Raw genomic sequence first — 21,512 nt, 5'->3', positions numbered from 1 at the left:
TGAAGGGAGGTCCATTTGTTAATGGGGCTGAATGGTGGTGAAGGGCTTGTTACTGATGCAGGGCATCTGGCCATCCCAGAGACACAAGGGCACCAATGCAGGATGGGTAATGTGCACAGTACCGGGAACTCATTAACGGCTTGAATGGACCAGCGCCGCCGGGTGGAGAGAGGAGACATCTGCAAGTATGAACAACACCAAAAAAAAGAAGAAACACCAAGAAAACAAAAATAAATCAAATCACAACAGAAAACAAAAAGCACACAAAGATCCAAAATAAAATAACATGCACAGAAAAGATAAACTTCATTCGCAGACACTCAAGTGAGAAGCTTGTTGAAAAGAGCTCTACATTTCCATATCTATTCGAGACAGTCAGGGCCCAAGCTGTATGTAACTGCAGACAGAAACCTGTAACAAACCTTTGGACAGGCTGGTCAGTCAATTATTACTTTTTATGGCTGAAAAGGGAGACATGTTGCTGAAGCATTTCATCTTGCACTCATCAGGACAAATTTCAAATCATCACAATTTATACCGCCCTTTTCTCCTGTGGTACAAATTGTTGTCGTTATTTGAAACCTGCCATTCTTGTGTTTGTCCTAATGAGTGCAAGACAAACAGCTTCAGCAACTATACCAAGCGATTGTATTACTTTTCAAGCCCCTGTCCTATCACAAAGCTGAGGCAGATCATTCTCATCCACCACTAAAATATTCCAAGAGACAGATGACCACAGGAAAGGTGAAACGTCTGCATTGTTGTGTTAAATACATTAACCAACAACATATGTGCCAAGTATTTTGTATTTTACTCCCACACCCAACCTCCCTCAGTGACCCCATGTAATGCATCGCCCTCACTCGCTCATTGCCTGTCGCACACTTCTCAGATTTAATTGGTGCAGACTTCCGGTGGCGTTATGTAGGGGGATGATGTTGACGAGGTGGCTCCTGCTAGGGTACTGTTCTTCCAGCCCTTTTCACCCAGTTTCTGGGGCTATTTTTGTTTAATGGAATAAGGTGCCTACATAGGGGAAATGTCTAGGAAGATCAGGGGGGAAAAGCCTGAAAGGGGGATAATTTAATTGGTGCTATCTTTTAGCACAGGATGCTTACGGTTCTTTATAAACCCTGTAAGGCAGTCGTGTCCTGAATATTCTGCTGGTTCTCTCATCGCACAGCACGATCCTAAAACATCAGAACTGTTTTGGACAATTAAAACTAATCACCCACAGTCAGATATCTAAATTTGTTAAGAAAGAGAATGGAGAACAGAGAAGGTAACTTATGACTCTCAATTTGAAAATGAGAACATTGATTATTTCTCTATTTATAAACTCAGCACTTTCTCAGTTGTGGAAACCTCTGCAGTTCCTCAGGTAGCCACCTCTAGTGCAGCATTCACAGCCAGTAATCATTCACTATCACATTCTAAAAATAATTTTCTGAACTGCTCACTAAGTCAGATCTGCAGATTATCACCAGAATCCAAACAACTACTCTGAAAATAGCACATGGGGTGTTATGCTCAGGGTTATGAGCCTTGGCTGATAGCAGAACCAGCTAATTTTTGATGATGGCAGGAGAGCTAGAACCTCGAAGGAAAATGACTGCTTACAGGCGGAGGATCCCTCAGGAAGAGGACTTGCATTTCCTTTAAGTACGCACGAGGAAGGCAATGGGAAATCATGTGTTCTTTTCCCGAGTATTACAGGCTCATTTTCGTTTCCAATAAGCAATGAACTACTTTGAGCAACTGCAGAGCAAAGCACAAGATTGCAAGGCATGGAGAACTGAGCACAGAATCCTTAGGCAGATCACTACTGTCTGCTTGGGCCGCATCATCTGCAGATGCACAAGTTGGGAGTGCAGGGAAGAGTGTAAAGGACTCTAAAACAAAAGCATCCCCATATAAAGGATATGTCAACCCAGTTCATATATTACAACACAGAACATGGGCAGCAGTAAAGTGAGTACCATTGGGGGTGGGGGGGGGCTTCATTAATTGCACTGATAATGGAGAGAGGAAAAGGGGCTATAATCGCCATGCCATATATCCCCGCCCCCATCCATCCTCCCAAACAGGTCTTCATCTGTTGTCACAGCAAAGATACAGCATTGGGTCAGGACCTGTCAAATACATGAGGCTAAGTTAATGCAAGCATTGTTGATACGAGCCAAACTGCAACAAAAATACAAATTCTGCAAGAAAGGTGAAATGATCTAAAGCTGATCCCAGTGCCATTTTAACAGACAAGAGATGTCAATCATAGTTTCCAGTTGGTGGGGGCAGTGTTGCCAGGTGTGCATCAAATTTAAATCAAAAAGACAAGCCTCATAAATAAAGAGTCCCCATCTGCGAGAGGATGTTTGTTCTTTGAAGCTGATGTCTCCCTGACCAAAGTAGCTGTTCATTATTTAACCTGTTAAAAATAAACTGAACACATGCACACAGGAGACAGATCAATGGCTAGCTATCAACAGAAGTCAGAACTTTAAAATACAAAGAAATTAAGCTTTTTTTATCTGATTGTGTTGCATTAAATTCAGTACGCTATATATATTTTATTAAATCAATTGTTTGTGTTTTTACAAGTCCCATCACATTTTTTTTTCTTTCTCCAATCTGGTTTAATGACCTCACTGATGCACTTGTATGGCAACTGGCTAGCTGGGACTTCAGAAATGGACAACAGGAAGAAAACACAAGGCCATTACTCTACCAATTCTTTGGAGAATGTGCAAAATGACTCTGTGAGGCAAAGTGACCACGCACTGCAGCACAGAATTCAGCCACAGGACATTGAAAGTTTAATCACTAAATGCCCGATATGTTCTACACTTTGCAGAAATGTGGGAAATTCTGGGAAAAATGCAATCAATTATTTGCTATGCAAATGACATTGGACAAACTGGTGCCTGGGATAGAGGCAGTAGGTAATGGATTGTGCAGCTCGTCACAGGTACAGTGCACTATACTCACTCGTTCCTTGTAATAAAAGGAGCTAATGGAGACCGGCTCCTTTTCACTGCGGGTTGGGCTTCCACTGTATAGCCTCAAGTTACTCTGTGATTCTGTACGGATCTTCATTGGAGTGATTCCTCCACTGTGATAGGCAGAGAGTGCCGATAGAGATCTAAATACACAATACAAGATGGTGATCAGCCATGGCCTGTACGAATATTAATAAAGTACACCACTCAAGTCTCAGTTCACTGTAGCAACAACACAAATTTGGGAGAGACCTGGAGATAACACAATGAGAACCTTGCCCCACCCTGGGCAATAGTGTAATCTTTGACTCACATTCAGTAATGTGGAGAAAACAGAACATCCGCATACCCCAATATTTGGTTACAGCAGCAAAACAATCTTAAAATGCTGTGTGATTCTTTTTTGCCACCCAAAACTGACACGCACATTGGATCTGCAAAGCACCTTGAAGAAAACAATCCCAATTTAAACTCACTGATGATGCATGCAACTTTCTTTACCTGGGTGTGGGCTCTGTTGGAGATACTGTCCGGTGAAGAGTCATTGGTCTCATGAAGTACACAAGGTAACCTAAACAACATAAACACATTCAAGTTAGTCATCACATGATATTGGACACCATGCAAGCTAAATTTTATCCTTATTCCGACAGCTTTCTCCTTTCTTGACTTGTCCTGTTGCAATAGCCCACATATGTTGGGCATCTTCTGGGACTACGTCAAGTGACCATCCTTTGTGAAAGAATCTCAGCAGTAGAATCTCAGCAGTACAACAGTCAGCAGAACACTCAACTGTGGGAGTCATCACAGCTGAGCTCCATTAAGATCGTGTCCAAATGTGGAGCAGAACTGATGGCTGATTTACCCCTCCCAACATAAGGAACAATGATGCCAACTAATCAAGATCAGCTAATTCAACATGACTAGATCAGCCTAGACCGTGTAGGTCAGTTATTCACAATCTTAAGTGGCTAAGCCATCAGGAAATTGAATTATCTCAAGTTTAATTTCTTGGGTGAAAACCCAAAACACAAGTGATCGCAACTCTGTGTGGATATTGAAACAGGAATGCCAATTCCACACGAAGAATCCCAAGAAAGATGCCACTTACATTAGGAGGGAATGAAAGGTATCAATTCACATGGCCCTGTGAATCTAAAAACGATTCTGTGAAATTCATCAATATTGAAGTATTTCTGAACAGGATAATAATAATCTTTATTGTCACAAGGCGGCTTACATTAACAATGCAATGAAGTTACTGTGAAAAGCCCCTAGTCGCCAAATTACGGCACTTGATCAGGTACACGGGGGGAAAATTCAGAATGTCCAAATCACCTAACAGCACATCTTTCAGGACATGTGGGAGGAAACCGGAGCACCCGGAGGAAACCCATGCAGACACGGGGAGAACGTGCAGACTCCACACAGACAGTGACCCAAGCTGGGAATCGAACCTGGGACCCTGGAGCTGTGAAGCTACAGTGCTAACCACTGTGCTACCGTGCCGCCCCAAACAGCATACTGTGCTCTGGGTGAATGAATGAAATCAAGCCAGCCCCTCCCCAAGCTTGGTATTACAGTCCAGTTTTATAGACTTTTACCCCCCTCTGAACATGTGTGCATTCAATCCGTGCCTGGCGTTTTTCCTTCCTCATCAGTTATCACAATTGAATTAATCAGGGCTCACTCATTATTAACAATCTGCTAGGTAATCACTTTGCAGAAAAGAATGAAGTTTATTCAAGTTTATTCTGATCAAGTTTTGTTCCTCTCCTGATCTGCGAGGTTCACCAAATGCCCAATGAGAAGATAATTCTGTCAAGGGGAAGTACTGAGACCCTGCACATCTGTTGGTGACACGGAGAATAGGAGCATCCAGTCCTCAGCTGTGTATTCCTGAACCCCAGTGTAATAAGAGCCAAGCACCATGTGGAAAATACACTTTCTTCTGGTTAGTTTATTGGTACTGACATCAGTTCAAAACAGGCTCACGACCATTGAAATTTATCAATTCTGAATTGCAGAGATTACTGAATTTGTTCAAAAGTTCCACAGGAAGAGTACATTCCTTTTTTTTGTAAATTTAGAGTACACAATTATTTTTTTCCAATTAAGGGGCAATTTAGCGTGGCCAATTCACCTACCCTGCACATCTTTGGGTTGTGGGGGTGAAACCCACGCAGACATGGGGAGAATGTGCAAACGCCACACGGACAGTGACCCAGGGCCAGGATTCGAATCCGGGTCCTCAGCAGTGCAATCCTAGTGCTAACCACTGCGCTACATGCCGCCCTGGAAGAGTACATTCCTAATTATCAGACATAATGGTGGATACATTAATAGTCTAGGAACGACTAGAATTCAATATGAATAAAATTAGTGAGTTGTGAGCTTTCATTGAAATCCCGCACATTGTGTTGTTCAATTATGCTACCAGTTAACATTACACTCATTCCTTCATGGGACTTGGGTGTTGCTGATAAGGCTATTTGTTGCCCAGTTGCCGTTGAACCGAGTGAGTGACTTGCAAGGCCATTTCAGAGGGCAGTTAAGAATCAACCACACTGCTGTGGGTCTGGAGTCACATGTAGGCCAGACCTGGCAAGGACAGCAGATTTTCTTCGCTAAAGGACATCAGTGAACCAGATGAACAATGATTTATTTCAGATTTATTAATTGAATTTAAATTCCATTAGTTGTTGTGGTGGATTGTATCCCATGTCCCCAGAACCAGATGTCCAGCCATGTGAGATAAACCGGCTCCCAAGCTGCTCGTGATGCAGAGCGAAGCCAGCAGTGCGGATTCAATTCCCGTACCGACTGAGGTTATTCATGAAGGCCCGCCTTTTCAACCTTGCCCCTTGCCTGTGGCGATCCTCAGGTTAAATCACCACCAGTCAGCTCTCCCCCCTCAAAGGAGAAAGCAGCGTATAGTCATCTGGGACTCTGGTGACTTTACTTTACTTTTACTTCATTGAATGGTAGGGTTTTTTGTGAGGAAACATACACACAAATGAATATCTCTCAGTCCGTGAGTGCATGCAAGGCTTTTTTCTGCTGGAAGCGCATGTGGATAAAACAGTATCGACATACCCACACCTATGGCTATTTAGCGATGTATATGCAGGGATCAGTACTTGGTTGGCAATTGTTCACTATGTACATCAATGACCTGGAGGAAGGAACAGCAAGTAAGGGTTTCAAATTTGCCAATGATACAAAAATAGGTGGAAGAGCATGTTGTGATGAGGATATTGTGATTTTGCAATGAGACATAGATAGATTGGATAGATAAAGGGGAGTTTAATGTGGGGAAGTGTGAGGTCATGCACTTTGGTAGGAGGAACCAAAAGGCAGATTATCTAAATGGAGAGAGACTGTAGGTGAGTGAAGTACAGAGGGATCTAGGTGTTCTTGCACATGAATCACAAAATGCTAACTGCCAGCTGCAACAAGTAGTGAAGAAAGCAAACAGCATTTTAGCCTTTATTGCAAAGGGGTTGGAGTTTAAAAATTGGGAGGTTCTGTTGCAATGTTACAGGGTGTTGTTGGGGAGGCCTCATCTGGAATACTGCGTAGTTTTGGTCCCCTTACCTAAAAAAGGATATAGTAACATTGGAGGCAGTCCAAAGGAGATTCACTAGGCTAATTCCTAGGATGAGAGGGTTGTCTTATCAAGAGAAACTAAATAGTCTGGGACTGTATTTCTTGGAGTTTAGAAGAGTAGGGGTGACCTTATTCAAACATACAAGATCTTAAGGGGGCTTGACAGGGTAGATGGTGTGATGTTTTCACTAGTGGGAGAGTCTCGAACAAGGGGACATAGGTACAAGATCAAGGGCGGGTCATTTAAAACTGAGATGTGTAGAAATGTCTTTTTAGAGGGTGATGAATTTCTGGAACACCCTGCCTTGGAGAGTGGTGGAGGCTGGATCATTAGAAGTATTTGAAGTGGAGGTGGAGAATATTTGATAGGAGGAATAGTGGGCCATGGGGAAATGGCACAGAAAAGGAGTTGAGGCCGGCATAGATCAGCCATGATCGTATTGAATGGCGGGGCAGACTTGAAGGGCCTCGTGGCCTACTCCAGCTTCTAATTTTTGTGATTGTGATACTGTTCTAGTCCATCCACCCTCTGAAAACACAAATCACGTGTTCCAAGAAATGTTGTGTCACCAACAACATTATTATAGATAGGTTCTCCTTCCTGGTTTATAGCCTTTCCTGCACACCATGCAATTGTCAGAGTTGCAAGGTAAGACATGGGGCTGGATTTTCCGATCGGCAACACCGAAATCGCGTTCGGCGATCAGCCTGAGAATCCACCTTTACGCTGGAATCAGGGGTGGGCCGATTTTGCTATTCTCCGCCCCTTCAAAAACGTCGTACCCGGGGAGTTTGATGGGCTGAGACCCCAACGGCATCGCTCGCGTGTACTCACACCATTTGGGGACATCGCGTGGCGGCTGCAGACTGTGTCCAGCGCCACCACAGTCGGAGGGGAGGGGGGGGACATTGGCAGGGGGTGCTTCGCCACGGGGTGGGGGGGCGGTCCGGGGGTGGCGAGGCTGGTTACTGGGGGGGGGGGGCGGGGGGGCAGTTTTTGGCAGGCTGGGTCCGCGCGCAGCCGGCACCATGTTGCGCAGCGCGTCCGCCACAGGTTACGGACCCGGCCATTCTGTAGCCCTTTCCGCAGGTAAAGCCAGGGGGGCTTTCCGCTGCGCGGCTGCTAGCCCCCTCACTGGGGAGAATCAGTGCTTGAGCAGCGCTTGCTTTCCGGTCGTAAGACCAGACAGACAAAGCCGCAGGATCACAGAGTCCAGCCCATGGTATTTAATTTAGTGCCTCCAATACCAGCGAAGTTAAGTGGCTACCAAGGCTCGAGTGAAAGTCCATATTTCAGATTAATACAAATTAAATTTCAGGCCAAACAGAATTCATGCTTTATTACTGCAGAATAATTTCCAGGTGCATCCTGATTATATTCAGTACAAGTGCACTAGACTAGAGGTCACTGCACCCATACACCTTTCTCAGGCAGCTATCCCTCGCACAATTAGGGGTTAGTATTTTACAGCCTACTCCACTCATGCTAAGCGGCAATCAGAATCCTATTCTTCTCAAATTCGGGTAATCAATACCAGTTACAACAGAAATAGTGCATACTGAAACACTAAGACCTAGGCAGTGACTTTGGATTGACAGTTTCCCATAAACATTTACTCACCAGCTCCACAGAAGCGTGCCCCAGAGGTGCGAGGAAAGGGAATGTTGGCATCCTGGTAGGAACCATACGTATTAGTGACCCGTGGAAAAGTCGGTAGTGGTGGTGTCACAGAGTTTCCAAGGACAAATGGATTCTGGGAATTAGCAGATCCACTGTTATCTTGATTCTAGAAATCAAAGAACATGAAAAATATGATATCTCAAAAGTGGCAGCTTTCATTCGAACAAGCAAGTGCCCCGGCTGTCAGCCGTGTAATGCACTGCTATAGTTTCTTTTTATCACAAGTAAATGAAGATCTGAATTCTACAAGGACCCAATTTGAAAATAAGACAACTTACCGTGGCATGTTATGACACCTTTTCATCTTCTCAGAAATGTGATTGTGCAATCGCTGATGTTATATGGCAGCTATGATGCAAAGCTCCATTGACAAAATGGCCACAATGTTAATATTGATTGAGAAAGGAATATTACCAGGACACTAAGAGAACTCCCTGTTCTCCTACACACAGCCATGTACATTTACTCGGGTCAGCATATGGGCCTCGGCTTAAGGTCTCATCCAGAAGATAGTCTCTTCAAAATTCAGCAATCCCTCAGTAGTGCAGTGGATTGTCAGCCTAATGATTGTCTCTAGTCTTTGGAATAAGACTTGTCTCGGAAGAGTACTACCACTTAGCCAAAACCAACACTTCAGCAAAACATGGATGCGACAACAACACAAGCTCCATTTTAAGTAATGCTCCATGTTATCATGAAAGCCATTATATTACACAGCAAAATATGATTTTTCAATTGTTTAACCCACCAAATATCATTAGCAGTTTTAAAGAAACTATACTTCCATACTTCCGAATCCTAAATACTGGTATTTTACCAAGTAAATATTTTCATTAACATGTATTTCCTAATGAGCGCTTCGCCTTGTGCAGTGGAGCATGTGCAAGAAGATGGACTGCCTGTGTGGTGTGGTCAATTACTTTTGAGACTGCTTCCCATCTCCACACTAACTCAGGAGAAGAGGAAAAATATCCCATTTCCAAACTCAACAATCCATTCCGAGCAGATCAATTTAGCTGAAAGCTACCTGAATATTTCTACACTTTAAATTGCAAACAGGCAGCAACTGTAAGCATATTCACTGACAGGTACTTTCTCCATCATGTCTCGCTTTGAATAATAAATTTTATTACTCTAAGCTTTTTGAATTAATTTACAATTTAGCAAACATCAGTTCTATGCAGCCAAAGAGTTGTGCTAAATCCCAGCTCAGTATCATCAGTTTTCTTTCCCCTCTGACAATACTCAGCCACAGATTAGCCTCCCCTTTAGGTGAAGTTTTGATTTCTGGTTTCTATGACAAATGAGACAATCCCTTTCAAAGAGACACAGAAATGTGCCCCAATCCCAATGTAAGTAAGCCTAATAGTAGATTTTTAGTGCAACTTTACCATTTATTAACTATTTTCATATTACATTCACGAAAGTAAGCCAACAAGATCAAGATGTCATTTGTACTAACAGTGAGCCAAATAAACCATTTTGTGTTCTGTACTTATAAACTATTGCACAATTGGCAACCAGCCAGAAATAGTTGATTGACCAAGTATTGCATCTTGATTAAGAAACTGAAGTAATTATTAAGGCTAGATAATATACTAATGTTTGAAGTTTAAAGCAATAATTTGCTACAAACCAGTTTTTCTAAATGTACTTCTATTGTCTTTGGGAACAGAGAATACTCAGCTGCTGTTCTTGACTGTCAAGGGAAATGCAAGAATATAAAGAGACTTTCCCAAACTCCAATAAAAGAAAATGAACTGTCCTACTATTCTGCTCAACAATATGCATAAATAGCTAAATCCAATAAATTTAACATTGTCCAATTGTATCATTACATCAGAGCTTATTAGAGATGAGGTAATGGTAATTCAGGGATTACAAGTAGAGGTTTCGAGCAACATCTTTGCTAACTAACTGGTGTCATATCAGAAAGGATAGATATATGCTCTGCCTGGCATCTCCCCAGGGAAGGATGGCACATTCGAAGAACTGATCACCCTAAGGTTCACCCAAGTCTGCAGATCTTGTCGTCTGGAGAATTGGAAATAACTAAATTAGTTAAGTATTTAAACTTCATCTTCTATGCTATATTTCTTAGTTAGAATCTATTCAGTCTATAACTTCCGTATCATGAGTCTTCTGTATTACTTTATTATTCTATCTGAAAATAAATCTTTTAATTTCACAAGTCTCATGGTCTACCTAATATGGTTGAAACCTTAAGTTCTTTTTCGAAGTAAGTATTGGTAAGTTGATAAATCGATTGAGAACTTACACATCCCAAAAACTTTAACCTAATCTATAATATATCCTGCAAATAAAAATGACAGTATTAATTACATACAATTCGACAAAATTTGACTTTAAATGTGGTGTAAAAGTAGCACCGACTATGAGCAAAATAACTTCTCATTTGTTGATGATTCTATTTGTTTTTACTTGACAAATTTCTACCCCCCTTTGTCTTGCACTATCATCTCTCCTGTCATTTAACCTCTTCTGCCTCCACCCTGTACTGAAACTTCTCATTTTTCTCCCTGTCACCCAGTTTTTTTTTCTGCCTTGAGCTTGCTTAAAACCTGTTATGTCATTAATAATTTCCAGTTCTGATGAAAGGTCATTGATCTGTTCTGATGAAAGGTCATTAACTCCACAGCCTGACCTTCTGAAAAGGTTGTATGACAGAATTTTCACCAATTGTACTTCTTCCACTTCTCAATGCAAAACAAAATTCACTCAAGTTCAAATAACTTTATTATGGCATCATTTTTAAGTAGAAGTCACGTTTCACGTGTAAATAAGATTACTCAATCACATGGCTTTCCATCGCACACACGTGGCTCCTTTTCAATGTGACAATATCTTAGAATTATATATCTGCCTTACAGTAACAAGGTGCAAAGGTCTCTTACCACAATAGCCTCCAGGCTGGACACCAGCTGGCGCAAACAAGGTTCCAGACAACTCTGGTTTCGTTTCACCTTCTGGAGAGATGTGTCTTTTAGGAGCTGAAGCAAATATGGAAACAGTTTACAAAAGTTCCATTAAACCAAAAGCATAACACACAAGCCTGCAATACACAGCCAAACACAACATCCACATCCCAGACACAGCCAAACACACAATCCACTTCCCAGACACAGCCAGACACACAATCCACTTCCCAGACACAGCCAGACACACAATCCACTTTCCAGACACAGCCAAACACACTCCACTTCCCAGACACACAATCCACTTCCCAGACACACAATCCACTTCCCAGACACAGCAAAATACAATCCACTTCCCAGACACAGCCAGACACACAATCCACTTCCCAGGCACATCCAAACACAATCCACTTCCCAGACTCAGCCAAACACAATCCACTTCCCAGACGCAGCAAAATACAATCCACTTCCCAGACACAGCCAGACACACAATCCACTTCCCAGACACATCCAAACACAATCCACTTCCCAGACTCAGCCAAACACAATCCACTTCCCAGACGCAGCAAAATACAACCCACTTCCCAGACACAATCCACTTCCCAGACACAATCCACTTCCCAGACACAATCCACTTCCCAGACACAATCCACTTCCCAGACTCAGCAAAATACAATCCACTTCCCAGACACAACCAAACACACAATCCACTTCCCAGACACACAATCCACTTCCCAGACACAGCCAGACACACAATCCACAGCCAAACACAATCCACTTCCCAGACACACAATCCACTTCCCAGACACACAATCCACTTCCCAGACTCAGCAAAATACAATCCACTTCCCAGACACAACCAAACACACAATCCACTTCCCAGACACAGCCAGACACACAATCCACTTTCCAGACACAGCCAAACACACTCCACTTCCCAGACACACAATCCACTTCCCAGACACACAATCCACTTCCCAGACACAGCAAAATACAATCCACTTCCCAGACACAGCCAGACACACAATCCACTTCCCAGACACATCCAAACACAATCCACTTCCCAGACTCAGCCAAACACAATCCACTTCCCAGGCGCAGCAAAATACAATCCACTTCCCAGACACAGCAAAATACAATCCACTTCCCAGACACAGCCAGACACACAATCCACTTCCCAGGCACATCCAAACACAATCCACTTCCCAGACTCAGCCAAACACAATCCACTTCCCAGACGCAGCAAAATACAATCCACTTCCCAGACACAGCCAGACACACAATCCACTTCCCAGACACATCCAAACACAATCCACTTCCCAGACTCAGCCAAACACAATCCACTTCCCAGACGCAGCAAAATACAACCCACTTCCCAGACACAATCCACTTCCCAGACACAATCCACTTCCCAGACACAATCCACTTCCCAGACACAATCCACTTCCCAGACTCAGCAAAATACAATCCACTTCCCAGACACAACCAAACACACAATCCACTTCCCAGACACACAATCCACTTCCCAGACACAGCCAGACACACAATCCACAGCCAAACACAATCCACTTCCCAGACACACAATCCACTTCCCAGACACACAATCCACTTCCCAGACACACAATCCACTTCCCAGACACACAATCCACTTCCCAGACACAGCCAAACACAATCCACTTCCCAGACTCAGCAAAATACAATCCACTTCCCAGACACAACCAAACACACAATCCACTTCCCAGACACAGCCAGACACACAATCCACTTTCCAGACACAGCCAAACACACTCCACTTCCCAGACACACAATCCACTTCCCAGACACACAATCCACTTCCCAGACACAGCCAGACACACAATCCACTTCCCAGACACATCCAAACACAATCCACTTCCCAGACTCAGCCAAACACAATCCACTTCCCAGGCGCAGCAAAATACAATCCACTTCCCAGACACAATCCACTTCCCAGACACAATCCACTTCCCAGACTCAGCAAAATACAATCCACTTCCCAGACACAACCAAACACACAATCCACATCCCAGACACACAATCCACTTCCCAGACACAGCCAGACACACAATCCACAGCCAAACACAAACCTCTTCCCAGACACACAATCCACTTCCCAGACACAGCCAGACACAATCCACTTCCCAGACACAGCCAGACACAATCCACTTCACTGACACAGCCAAACACAATCCACTTCCCAGGCGCAGCAAAATACAATCCACTTCCCAGACACAATCCACTTCCCAGACTCAGCAAAATACAATCCACTTCCCAGACACAACCAAACACACAATCCACATCCCAGACACACAATCCACTTCCCAGACACAGCCAGACACACAATCCACAGCCAAACACAATCCACTTCCCAGACACACAATCCACTTCCCAGACACAGCCAGACACAATCCACTTCCCAGACACAGCCAGACACAATCCACTTCACTGACACAGCCAAACACAATCCACTTCCCAGGCATAGCCAAACACACAATCCACTTCCCAGACACAGCCAAACACACAATCCACTTCCCAGACACAGCCAAACACACTCCACTTCCCAGACACAGCCAAACACACTCCACTTCCCAGACACACAATCCACTTCCCAGACACACAATCCACTTCCCAGACACACAATCCACTTCCCAGACACACAATCCACTTCCCAGACACACAATCCACTTCCCAGACACAGCAAAATACAACCCACTTCCCAGACACAGCCAGACACACAATCCACTTCCCAGACACATCCAAACACAATCCACTTCCCAGACTCAGCCAAACACAATCCACTTCCCAGACGCAGCAAAATACACTCCACTTCCCAGACACAATCCACTTCCCAGACACAATCCACTTCCCAGACACAATCCACTTCCCAGACTCAGCAAAATACAATCTACTTCCCAGACACAACCAAACACACAATCCACTTCCCAGACACAACCAAACACACAATCCACTTCCCAGACACAGCCAGATACACAATCCACAGCCAAACACAATCCACTTCCCAGACACACAATCCACTTCCCAGACACACAATCCACTTCCCAGACACACAATCCACTTCCCAGACACACAATCCACTTCCCAGACACACAATCCACTTCCCAGACACACAATCCACTTCCCAGACACACAATCCACTTCCCAGACACACAATCCACTTCCCAGACACAGCCAGACACACAATCCACTTCCCAGACACATCCAAACACAATCCACTTCCCAGACTCAGCCAAACACAATCCACTTCCCAGACGCAGCAAAATACAATCCACTTCCCAGACACAATCCACTTCCCAGACTCAGCAAAATACAATCCACTTCCCAGACACAACCAAACACACAATCCACTTCCCAGACACACAGTCCACTTCCCAGACACAGCCAGATACACAATCCACAGCCAAACACACAATCCACTTCCCAGACACACAATCCACTTCCCAGACACACAATCCACTTCCCAGACACAGCCAAACACAATCCACTTCCCAGACTCAGCAAAATACAATCCACTTCCCAGACACAACCAAACACACAATCCACTTTCCAGACTCAGCCAAACACAATCCACTTCCCAGACACAGCCAGACACAATCCACTTCCCAGACACAGCCAAACACAATCCACTTCCCAGACTCCGCAAAATACAATCCACTTCCCAGGCTCAGCAAAATACAATCCTCTTCCCAGGCTCAGCCAGACACATAATCCACTTCCCAGACACAGCCAGACACACAATCCACTTCCCAGACACAGCCAGACACACAATCCACTTCCCAGACACAGCCAAACACCCAATCCACTTCCCAGACACAACCAAACACACAATCCACTTCCCAGACACAGCCAGACACACAATCCACTTCCCAGACACAGCCAAACACAATCCACTTCCCAGACACAGCCAAACACAATCCACTTCCCAGACTCCGCAAAATACAATCCACTTCCCAGGCTCAGCAAAATACAATCCACTTCCCAGGCTCAGCCAGACACATAATCCACTTCCCAGACACAGCCAGACACACAATCCACTTCCCAGACACAGCCAGACACACAATCCACTTCCCAGACACAACCAAACACACAATCCACTTCCCAGACACAGCCAGACACACAATCCACTTCCCAGACACAGCCAAACACAATCCACTTCCCAGACTCCGCTAAATACAATCCACTTCCCAGACTCAGCTAAATACAATCCACTTCCCAGACTCAGCCAAACACAATCCACTTCCCAGACTCAGCCAAACACAATCCACTTCCCAGACTCAGCCAAACACAATCCACTTCCCAGACACAGCCAGACACACAATCCACTTCCCAGACACAGCCAGACACACAATCCACTTCCCAGACACAGCCAGACACACAGTCCACTTCCCAGACACAGCCAAACACACAATCCACTTCCCAGACACAGCCAGACACACAATCCACAGCCAAACACAATCCACTTCCCAGACACACACAATCCACTTCCCAGACTCAGCCAAACACAATCCACTTCCCAGACTCCGCAAAATACAATCCACTTCCCAGACTCAGCCAAACTCAATCCACTTCCCAGACTCAGCCAAACTCAATCCACTTCCCAGACACAGCCAGACACACAATCCACTTCCCAGACACAACCAAACACACAATCCACTTCCCAGACTCAGCCAAACACACAATCCACTTCCCAGACACAGCCAGACACACAATCCACTTCCCAGACACAGCCAGACACACAATCCACTTCCCAGACACAGCCAGTCACACAATCCACTTCCCAGACACAGCAAAATACAATCCACTAAGTAGAATCACATGCACACACAATCGTACACATTATATACAAACATAGGTAAAAATAAACAGAGGAAACCAGCTGAACAGGCAAATATAATACATACCATATAGAACAACAAAACTAATCACATATGGTTCACAAACAATCAGCCAGCTAAATACCATCATAATTAGACATCTCAAGATTCAAACAGGGCAATAAAACCAGGCACATGCACGAGTAAACCAGACATAAATTTACACAACGGCTTTTCATCTGTTTCAAAACCTCTCCCCACATTTCACAGGATACATTATTTTGAACTGGCTGCTGTGATCTGTGAAAACAATCATTTAGTGCAGAGCAAGATTCCACCTAAAGCAGATATAAATTTGACTAATTGGTGCTGGTAGCTGCGGAAATTCAGTTGGTCAAGTCACCAAGAGAACTCATGCTCTTCTTCATTAACAGGCAGATGGGATCCCAATTTAATATTTCATTCAAACAATACACAAGTTAACACATTTATTTTCACCATGACAAAACATTCTATAATCAAGAATGTTATTTTAAAACTCTCTACAGCGACCAGTTCTCATATGAATTATTTTTCACACACACAAGTCAGTTTACCTTGAGGAGTTTTGTGCTCATGCTTGAGCTGATGGTGGTGGGATTAATGAACTGGAAAGAGGGAGAAGCATTGTTTGGATATTGCACTGGAAACCTCACAACCATTTTCACCCGTAGATTTCCACAATTCACTGAGACTGTGCAGTTGCGATTCACAGCATCCATCTGTACCATACAGAACATAAGAGTATTGATACCATTTGTACAGTTACAACAATGATGAAAGTCACCATGATACAAAAGGTTTTCAGGGGAAACTAAATTTTCATTAAACTCAGACTAAAATGGAACTCATCTTGCACCAGGTGTGCAGCTGAAATATCTTCGAGTTGCAAAGAAAAAGAAAAAATAACTTATAACACAAGCCTGGATGTGGGTATACTGAGGGCATATAACACCTAATTCTCTCTTATTTCTACCAAGCATAGCTGTCAGATTTTAAAAAATTACCATCCTTTTTTCGATGCTCTGAGAAGCAATTGAGGGAGGAAACAGAGGGAAGAGACAAAAACAGCAGTGTGAAGAACATACATTACTCTAAACCCAGACTCAAATTCCTATTATCGGAAATTCTAAACCAGAAGTTTAATTCATAGCCACAGAGCTAACCCCATTATCTTTTTTTTTTAATTAAGGCATCCTAGTAGGCTACAATTCGACAGTAAAGCGTGTCAACATTACATAGTAATATACAAATAACTTCAAATCAGTATTACTGATACTTTCATTTTCATTCAGGGTTCTGTAGCAGGATCATTTAGATCCAAAAGATTAACTCTGTTTCTCTCCACGGATGCTGCCAGACATGCTGAGCTTATCCAGCATGTTCCGTTTTTCCTTCATTTTCATTGGTGGATTATTTCCTTGGTACTATTAATTTGAGCAGTTAACCAGAATACAAGGGAAAGACAGAACATTTCAATTTGTGATTTCTGTCAAATAATTTCATTCTTGTCAGCCAATGTTACAGGACATGATCACCAAAAACAGTATTCAAGAACAGGAGAGCAGGAAGAGCCAAACAAAGAGAGCCCAACCATTGGAGCAGTAATTTGTTGTATTCACACTTACCTCATCAACCGTCACATTGCGGATTTGCAGATTAACCAATGAGAATTCTTGTTGCAATGTTTGCGGTAGTCCTAGGTAATCAGGTTTGAAGCCGATTGTGACATGGTTATGAAAATCTTCCCTTAATACTGGTATGAAAAAAAAAAGGACATGCAGAGTGGAACTGCAGTTCATGCAATGCAAAACACCTTTCTAAAGGAAACATATTTGGGCAGGGCAGAGGGTGGTTGTCAACAAGCATGGGAAAACAGACATTTGTCATGTAAAATACAGTGGGAGAAGGACTGACTCTATAAAGACTCAGTCAGGCCCCCAGCTCGTAGTTAAACAAGTTTAATCTAGAAAATAATAATAATCATTAATAATAATAATAATAATAATCTTTATTATTGTCACAAGTAGGCTTACATTAACACTGCAATGAAGCTATTGTGAAAATCCCCTTGTCGCCACACTACGGCCCCTGTCCGGGTACACTGAGGGAAAATTCAGAATGTCCAATTCACCAAACAAGTGCATCTTTCAGGGCTTGTGGAAGGAAACTGGAGCACCAGGAGGGAACCCACGCAGACACAGGGAGAACGTGCAGATTCCGCACAGATAGTGACCCAAGCCGGGTCCCTGGTGCTGTGAAGCAACAATGATAACCATTGTGCTACCGTGCTGCCCAGAGAAAACAGAGAACATCCATTAAGAGCTCCTTAGCCTGCATATATTTTCCATACACATAAAGCACCTGGATTCTATTATATCAACATTCCTCCCTCCTGAGTTCACTGGCAGGTCATGCATGCTTTCTCAAAATGGCAGGCAACATGGAACTGTTGTGTATAAGACTAACAACCTAACTGAACTAAACAGAAACAAGCATCCAATATGGATATATGCCTCCAAATATCTTTCGTTTGAATTATGACAACAAAAAAGCATGAAAATAACCTGCAGTTTTTTCTCTAAAACAGGCTATGGCTTTTAACAGCAAATCTATTTTTCAAAGTACTGTTTTAAATCTGCAGTGAAGATTAAAAATGCAAAATTGCACTCAACTTCAAATCAGGGCAATGTCAAGAAGAATACTTGCGCCTTGATGAGTACTTGTGCATCCACTCTACTTTTAGCTCACACTCAGGTTTTTGATACAAAAGTCCAGTGACTTCCCAAGTCTAACTATAGCTCAACGTCACAAGTACTGGTCTCATCAGCTCCACTGCCAAGAGTCATTACAGAATCACTGCGCGAGTCGTCATGAATAACTGAGGCAAAGACAGGTTACTTGTTAAATTGTAATAACGCGGCCTATGGTTCTATATGGACAGAAAATTGCGCATCTCTGCACTGAAATGTTAATACCACAGGGTGATTGTACAGTCCTGTGCACTTTACCGAATTGACAAAGTATTCAAATAACAGTAAGACAATTGGCATTTCTGCCCCAATTTCCCCCAATCCCTCAGCAACAACCAGAGACAGATCTCGAGATGGCCAATGCTTGTTAATGGGCTAGATTTAGGTAAACGAAGGCAAATATCCTTCCCCACCTCCCAATAGGAAAAAATGATTTTTTATTCCCACATGATGCAGTGTCAGGACACTGAATAAAGAATTGAGAAACAGTGACAATTACCTGCAAGTAAAGAAAAGCTGGGACTGGTTGTAGAAATTTTATAGATTAGACCCCCAGGTTCTGCTACTTCAAGTGCCTATCACACTCAGAAAACTCCTTTAATCGGTTTCCATGCTAACTTTGCTGCTGCTTGAGCAGTAGTCCACTGAAGCAACAGTGTAGAGAAGTCAGTTTTGAAGTTAGTGACTACTTTACCTTCATCCTCCTCATTTACATGACTTAGCGTTGGGTGAGGATCAGTATCCTGTGGGTGAAGGGCTTTATCTGTCTCTGGGAGCAGGGTAATGCCATCAGTTAAGTCATCACCATCCAGCATGTCATTTGCACAGAGCTGGAACAAAACAGCTGATCAAAACATGCTGCGGGTGAACTTACATTGAGAAGTTAACTGCTACTAAAGTCAAATAACCACACCTTTCACACCAAAGTGCCGCACAGTTGCAGCCTCGCAAATCACCCTCTTCCCAACTATAGTTATATCCCTCCCCAGATCATACAAGGACACCCTCAGCACCCTAACATGCACACAGCCACACACTTCTCCACTGAAATGCTACCCAGCCTCCACTTTCCCCACCAAGCTCAAATTTGTTACTAAATAGAAAATAAACATCCACCCACCCCATCCAAGAGAAAAGTACCTTGACTAGACATTCACTACCTCTCATTTGTTCTGCCTCCCTTTCCTTCCCATCTCCTGCTGACCTTCTTACTGCTATCAACACAATAAATAAAGCAGGGCAGGCTAAGGAGAAAGCTCCATGTGCAATACAGCCTAATGCATCGCAGAACAAGGTTTTGAGGAAGAACTCAGTTTACCATATATAACTGATATCAATTCCAGTCCCTAGTTTCAGATGTTTAGTTGAAGGGATGTGCTGAAGTTACATTCACCCATTTACAAGTCAATCTCACCCTAAAATTGCATTCAAACGATGGAATGTAAAATGGAATATTCCATTAACCTATTCCTCCCCCCTCAGTCATGCATGTTTATGAGTAACAATTGAGGAAGGAAGTCTACATGTAAACACCTGACATGGCCCTTACTCTGTACAAAATTACTGCACGGAGAGCTGCCAAATAATATTTTATCATTAACATACAAGGTAGGGATGAGATGCACAAATGGCAACATCATTATTGGAATAACAGTTTATACCACCCGATGAGACATTAAGTACCCGTTGCAATTGCGTATCGATCCTCCACATCCGCAACGTCTGGTCACGTGACCAGGTAACCAACTGATAGTCCTTCAATTCTACAAAAAGGCAGGAAACCAGATTTAGAATACAGCCAGACTCCAGTTCAGTCTAAAACATTCCTTACATCTGCAATCACTGTGAAATGAACTGTGAACAAGGAGGAGGACCTGGAGGCAGACTTTGAAGGGCACAAATTATTAACACAGGCACAATTGTGTTTGGGGCAATTTTGGTTTGAAGCTTGGATAATCAACGATTACCCTACCAGGACACATATCCATATCTATGGACAAGTCTGAACCATCTGTTTCTGAAACACTGAGCTACTCACCAAATTTTCTTACAACGATATCCATTGCAAGTGGTGGGGCAACCCTAATAAAAAAGGATAAGATAAAGACTGCGAAGAAAAAGGATCAGAATCCCAGAAAACCAGTGTGTAGCGTCGTTATGGGTGGACCCACGAAATAAAGGACAGAAAGCACTGGATGGAATAGTCTATACTTCCCCTAACAGTAATCATTTGATAGAGTACAATTCAGGAAATTAGGATAAAACAATCATCCTAAATTTTCATGCAGACTGAGCAAACCAAATTGGCAAAAGTAGTTTGAAGGAGATGCTCAGGGAAAGTATTTGCAAAGGTTTTGTGGATTACGGTGAGGAACCAATGGGGACAGGCAATTTTAGACTTGGTACTGCATAATGGGACAATCCTGTGGCAAAGGATCGACTTGAAAAGAGTGATGAAAATGTTAGAATTCAACATTAAGTTTGAGAGTGATGTGGTCAAGAACAGAACTAGGATCATAAATTTAAACAACACCAATTGCGATGGTATGAGGAGTGCATTTTCTGAGCAGAATGGGACATTAGAGGAAAAGATATGATGGTAGATAAGCAATGGCTAACATTTACAAAAAAATAATTTTCAACGAATG

General features: G+C 43.2%; 1 protein-coding gene across 6 annotated transcripts in view; it reads right to left on the bottom strand.

The window, feature by feature from the left end:
* Positions 1–21,512, bottom strand: part of wdr59 (WD repeat domain 59) — a 129,951-nt gene that overhangs the window by 42,993 nt on the left and 65,446 nt on the right. For 5 of the 6 annotated variants that reach the window (XM_072518501.1, XM_072518497.1, XM_072518498.1 and 2 more), the window contains 9 exons: positions 20,548–20,627; positions 19,559–19,694; positions 17,740–17,867; positions 16,669–16,833; positions 11,202–11,297; positions 8,227–8,392; positions 3,498–3,567; positions 2,986–3,139; positions 123–179 (listed from right to left, as the gene is read on the bottom strand). In XM_072518501.1, coding sequence (XP_072374602.1) covers positions 123–179; positions 2,986–3,139; positions 3,498–3,567; positions 8,227–8,392; positions 11,202–11,297; positions 16,669–16,833; positions 17,740–17,867; positions 19,559–19,694; positions 20,548–20,627 — 1,052 coding nt within the window. The remainder of the gene's footprint in view (positions 1–122; positions 180–2,985; positions 3,140–3,497; positions 3,568–8,226; positions 8,393–11,201; positions 11,298–16,668; positions 16,834–17,739; positions 17,868–19,558; positions 19,695–20,547; positions 20,628–21,512) is intronic. The other variant, XM_072518499.1, reaches the window with a different exon arrangement.

The sequence above is a fragment of the Scyliorhinus torazame genome, chromosome 10 (genome assembly GCF_047496885.1).
Source record: "Scyliorhinus torazame isolate Kashiwa2021f chromosome 10, sScyTor2.1, whole genome shotgun sequence".
NCBI lineage: Eukaryota > Metazoa > Chordata > Chondrichthyes > Carcharhiniformes > Scyliorhinidae > Scyliorhinus > Scyliorhinus torazame.
The sequence above is the reverse complement of the archived record's forward strand: the minus strand, read 5'-3'. Positions and strand labels throughout refer to the sequence as shown.